The 5,453-nt window shown below is 32.2% G+C and overlaps 1 protein-coding gene across 1 annotated transcript in view; it reads right to left on the reverse strand.

Moving 5' to 3' along the window:
• The window catches only part of LOC106458963, an 89,201-nt gene extending 84,012 nt beyond the window's left edge, over window positions 1-5,189 (reverse strand). The window contains exons 1-3 of the mRNA XM_013918533.2: window positions 4,922-5,189; window positions 1,443-1,637; window positions 14-122 (exon numbers count right to left, since the gene is read on the reverse strand). Of these exons, the coding sequence (XP_013773987.2) occupies window positions 14-122; window positions 1,443-1,637; window positions 4,922-4,975 (358 nt within the window). The 5' untranslated portion in view covers window positions 4,976-5,189. The remainder of the gene's footprint in view (window positions 1-13; window positions 123-1,442; window positions 1,638-4,921) is intronic.
• Between the last annotated feature and the right edge of the window lie 264 nt (window positions 5,190-5,453).

Raw genomic sequence — 5,453 nt, forward strand, 5'->3', positions numbered from 1 at the left:
TTCATACCGTCAACGAATAGTTGCAGTTCGGAAATTAAAAGTTCTAAGTTAGAACGGTACGTTCCATCTTCCAAATTAGGAAGTAATTCGTGAGCGATTTGAAGGAACCTCTCAGCATCTGTCTTTTTAGGAAACAAAACAAAAACACCATACATGTAAGAAATATTCCCAATCTGTAAAAATAATGTTATTTCCTGGGCGAATTGTTCAAATAATGTTTGTTTGTTATTTACTTAAATATTTTATAATTATTCATATTGGTCTCTCTCTTAAAACGAGTTTAAAGCTTTATAATGAAAAATTCTTTTTTATCATTTTGTCTAACTTCCTGTTTAGTTTGCACATGTATCCAATAGAGAATAATTAATTAATAACATATTTACTTTACTTTACAAAATATGAATTTTCTAACAACGCCTTGACTGTTTCTACACAACATGAAATGCAGAAATGAAACAACCGACATAGTATTAATCAGACAATATAATAAGAGACTTTTGGAATGCAAATATATTTTATATCGAAAATTTATGAAAACATAAAACACTTCTAAACATACCAGTTATCACAACATTGTTTAAAAGAATTTGATTCTTAAATTGTCTTATTGAAACTAAATGTTCCTGAACAAATACACGAAAATTAGGTTATTGAGATACACAAGGTCCTATTTGATTAATAATCTCTGACGATGTTTTCTGATTTGCAAACGTAAGATTCAATAAAATGTCGAAGCTACATTCGTAAATCTAAGCTGTAATAAAATAAATTCAATCAAAGAAATCCAATACAAGTAAATACTCAGTAACACACATGTTACTTGACATGATAAATTGAGAGGATTTTGAGCTTTTTCGAAAATATGACTCTCGTAGCTTCTTAGATATATCCTGGAATATCCTTCCAACTTTGCATAAAAAGTTCCAATTACCATCATTTTCTGATAATTACTTAAACGGTCATACAAAATATAGGGTGGCTTTCTCCTACAATAAAATTACTCTTATATTAAAATAATAGAGGTGACTCCATTCCCACAATCGGCTGGAAACAGCGAAAAGCAGTAGGAGTTGAGACGTTGTGAGTCAAAGTAATCAACTCTTAAAGCCTAATTTCATCTTCCATAGCGGCTACCTAGTTTGACATTTACGTTTGCATCATGTCCTATAGAAGGAATATTCCTAAAGATTGGGTCCGATGACCATAAAAGTTTTCGGTTATTAGAACCTCTGGCAATGTACAAAGTTTTCCTTTTTAAGGCTAGAATCTCATAATTCACAGTTTTGGTTTTACACTAACTTCCCTCATTCTTAAAAAAGTTCTGATTTGGTCGCTTATACATAATTGATGTAATCTATAGTATTAGGACTGTTTATTAACTTATGTATGTAGAGGTATATATTCTTAACTTTTTAAAACCAAATCACTTTAAACAAGTTTACCTTTCGTTTTTTGAAGACCTCTAGAGAGTATGAATCTAAACGATCATCAAACGTGTGGTTTCCTACTTCAGAGGCCAATTCTGGACTTTGTTGCAACCTCCATGTCCAAAATTCGGAAAACAGTGTCTCAACATTTTCCTTTTCTGTATTTTTCGTAGATTTCTCAGGTAAGAATTCACCATGAAGACACCTAGTCTGTAAAATTAAAAACAGAAAGAACAGGAGCAAGTCTGAAAAGTAATAGTTTACAGAAAAAAAATGGATATCTCCGAGTTGAAAAATAAATAAAATAAGACTTTTGTTAACTCAATCAGAATGAATGTCATTTGGATATAACGTTGGTCAAAACCAAATCATAGAAATGATATTTATAGAAAATCTTACGAGTAATACTTTTCATTCATTATTTTCAGTATGCAAAGTGAGCTAAACGTTACTTTCAAGTGGATTGCTGCACTGTGATGACTTAATATTGGGATCATCTAACCTCGACTGGGTTTGAGGCAGTAAAAGAGTCTGGACACAGCATACAACACAGTGAAGCAATGTTAATTTCAAATAAAAAAACAATCAAGGGGAAAATCAAGTGTATTTTGTTGCACTTTTTCTAGAGAGCCGTCAGACAACAAATCTATAGAATCTAAATATGATAGTTGTATATTCTATTTCAATCTGTTCCAGACTGAGAAAATATGGTATTACATACGAAAAGCAGCAATGCTATTCGTATCAATATATAGCTGCTGTCCACGAGACTGCAAGATAATGGATGTTGTATTCTTCAGGTATCACCTGATGTGGCAGAGAAAAATATCACTGTCTATTTCTACTCTTTCCCACCAGAAAGTTCATGTGACGCCCTAGTTGAATGGTACAGTTCAGTAGGTAACTAAAGCAAAATGAATTAATGGTTCACTTGACTTACATACTATAAGCATAATGGAAGCAGAATTTTTTAAAATGTTTACATTAAGTAAGGAAGTAAGAAACATATCCCTAAATTCAAAATTCAAAAATGAATTAAAATAGCTGTTGTGTGAGGCAAGAAATTGATGTAGCTCTTGCACAACAATACAAATAAGTATAACTATTACATGTTTTCATGGATAGTAGTAGGATACAAGCAATAGCAAGTGTAGTTTGAAACAGAAAATTTACCAAACACAATGCTACGTTAGCAAAATTGACTGTGTTTCTTTTTTGCTTTTCTGGCTAGTCAGGTCGACAAGAGAGTGAAAAAGCATCTACAAAATTCAATAATAGACAACAAAATCAAGAATAGGAACTTAAATACTCTAGCAAAACATAGAAAGTCATCATCCCACAAGACCACAGGCTGCACGCTTCAACTAATGTTCTACACGCAATCGTAAGCCAAGTCACATTTATGGATTTCTGTGTTTCGTATTTGAATAGGATAACTTCCAAGAAGTTCATACAGACACACGCTAGCTCAAGGCTCAAGGACAAAAATTGCAGCATGTAACCTTTACCTGCGTAAAAGGATCTGCACATGTTTACGATCTTGAAAAATCTGGACCGATCTGATGTGATTAAGAAATGATAAAGATTTTTAGAAAAATATTACATGAATAAACGTCTGCTTTTCGTAGATAGGCCTACTTAAAAATTATCGTCAGCTTTTTGTCGAAGTTCACACAGGCAGGTTCAATTGCTTTAGAACACCCTTTCACGAGACAAATTATTCTACTAAAATGTCAGAAAACTGTTAATCTCACTTTAACATATCAACCGTTAGGCTATTCCCTCCTACGGCGTTAACTTTACGTTTTCTAACCTTTCTCTGACCGAAACTCTCTTTTATTCTGTTTTACTTTTGGCTCTCTTCCTGCTCTCTATTCTCTCGTCTGCTCTGTCTGTCTGCTGTTCTCGCTCGTCTCACGCTATTTATATATTTAACATTTAATCGTCTGCTTGTCTTCTAGAAATCTCTATATCTTTGACATCACTAGATTTCACGCGACGTTCGATAGCCTGAACATCAATGAATTATAAACACAACTTACGATTCTTACCCAAATTCGATGACGAGGAACCCACTTTGAGACTAATAATGATTGGAGACGGCTTGCATGGGTAATGAAGAAAAACTTTAATATAAATTTAACATAACAGCAAATGTACAACGTTTCGACAAGGTTTTGTCATCATTGATCATTTGTCATAATGTTTACTTTAAAATAATTGCTTTTAATTCTCTTGTTGTGATAAAAACTAAACAATCATGAAATATTCACTTACAAAATAAATAAATTAATAATACCTATACTAAACAGTCTTTTAAATCATGACACCATTGTGTACCTTTGTCCTTAACAATGAACAAAGAAACTCAACCATTATGTATGTTGTGTCATTGAAGAACCTTGGAAGCAGGCAAAAAGGCCTCTTCGGCACTGGATAAAGTAAAGATAGTGTGGTTGATATATTATTATAAACTCTTCTTTGCTTTCACCCAAAAGTTCTTATTAATAATTACTCTAACATCCCAATTTCTCATTAGAATTACTTCGGAACGGAAACTCACTTTACAAGTATAAAATTTAAGCGATTAAGAAATATAATATATTTCTAAAATAATTAACAAACAACTAAATGTCTATAACGACAAGATCGGGTGTAGGTTTTAGAAGTTTTGCATTTTATGCACAAAAACTTTTTTGATGTTCAATTGGGGGAAGTGAACGCTAAACTTGGTTCTACATGCTCATTATCAAAAGCTATTTTATTTTGATAATTTAATAACGTTTTAAATTTTGATTTTAGTAAAGAGTTGTTATTTTAGAAATTAAAGTAAAACTAAGTTGTAAAACCAAAACTACTCAACTTTATTTATCACACTTTCTTAAACATTGGAAAGCTAGAAAGTTGCCCCTCAATGGTAAGTCTGAAGGCTAACGATGCTAATATTAGGTTGGCATAGCATAGACAGCTAACTTTGCAGCTTTATGCTTAACACTAATTAAGCCAATCAACTACAGTGTTATAATATTTTCTTGTAAAAACAATAACCTATTTAGAAGTACAGTTTTTCTTTTGTTGTTGTTGTTGCTTAAGAATGGTGCGAGTTTAAATAACCAGATCCGAAATGCGAATCAAAACAACTAATATATTCATTTGTGGCGTAAGTACATGGTCAACTTAATAAAGGAATGCACAAATACACAGAACTCGTAAAACAAATATGCATAAGTACAAGAAACAAACGAGTTTAGTCATTATAATTTTACACGTGATGTATATTTTATACGTTTTTTACTATCATACTTTCTACAAAATGTATTCATAACAAGTTTTCTGTGATGTATGTTCATACATTATTTTAAGGAATACCAGAATATTGGTAACAACGTTGCTTATTATAATATCCACTTGATTATCTCGGCTACATGAAATATCACAGAGTCAACAAATAGAAATCGTGGTGAAACTTAAAAATAAACTTGCTTGGTAATTACCAGAGATGTAGCAAGAATGAATATCCAACATGAGGCAGGAAAATATGTCTTCATATCGGAAACAATCAACACCAACTTGTTAAATGAATGAATTCAAGCACGTTTCAGTTGACTGTTCAACCCGTACTTTAACGTTCAACCAATGGCAGATATACGTAAAAGGCTGTTTCATAATTACACCGTTTTGGACTAGTCACCATAACTAGCTTGACCATTATTTGTTGACATACTTCGGAATGTTACTGTAGCTATCGCGCACGCACTTTGGTCTCCTGAGAGAACAGCAAGGAAACAAACAAGAAAAAGTAACATTCAGGAAATTGTGATTTTTTTTTTGTCAAGTAAACAGTTTAATGTTTGATAATGATGAATCTCATTACAATCATTAATTTCTCATCTAAAATAGTTGCATTCATTTATTTAGAATATATACCCTTTAATTCATTTATAGCCATCAGCAAGGGTATGCTTCTCTCGACTATTGCCTGGAAGTTTTGCAACAGTATCCGGTCATGTGACCTCTTTGTTCAAT

This window comes from Limulus polyphemus, unplaced genomic scaffold (genome assembly GCF_000517525.1).
Source record: "Limulus polyphemus unplaced genomic scaffold, Limulus_polyphemus-2.1.2 Scaffold538, whole genome shotgun sequence".
NCBI lineage: Eukaryota > Metazoa > Arthropoda > Merostomata > Xiphosura > Limulidae > Limulus > Limulus polyphemus.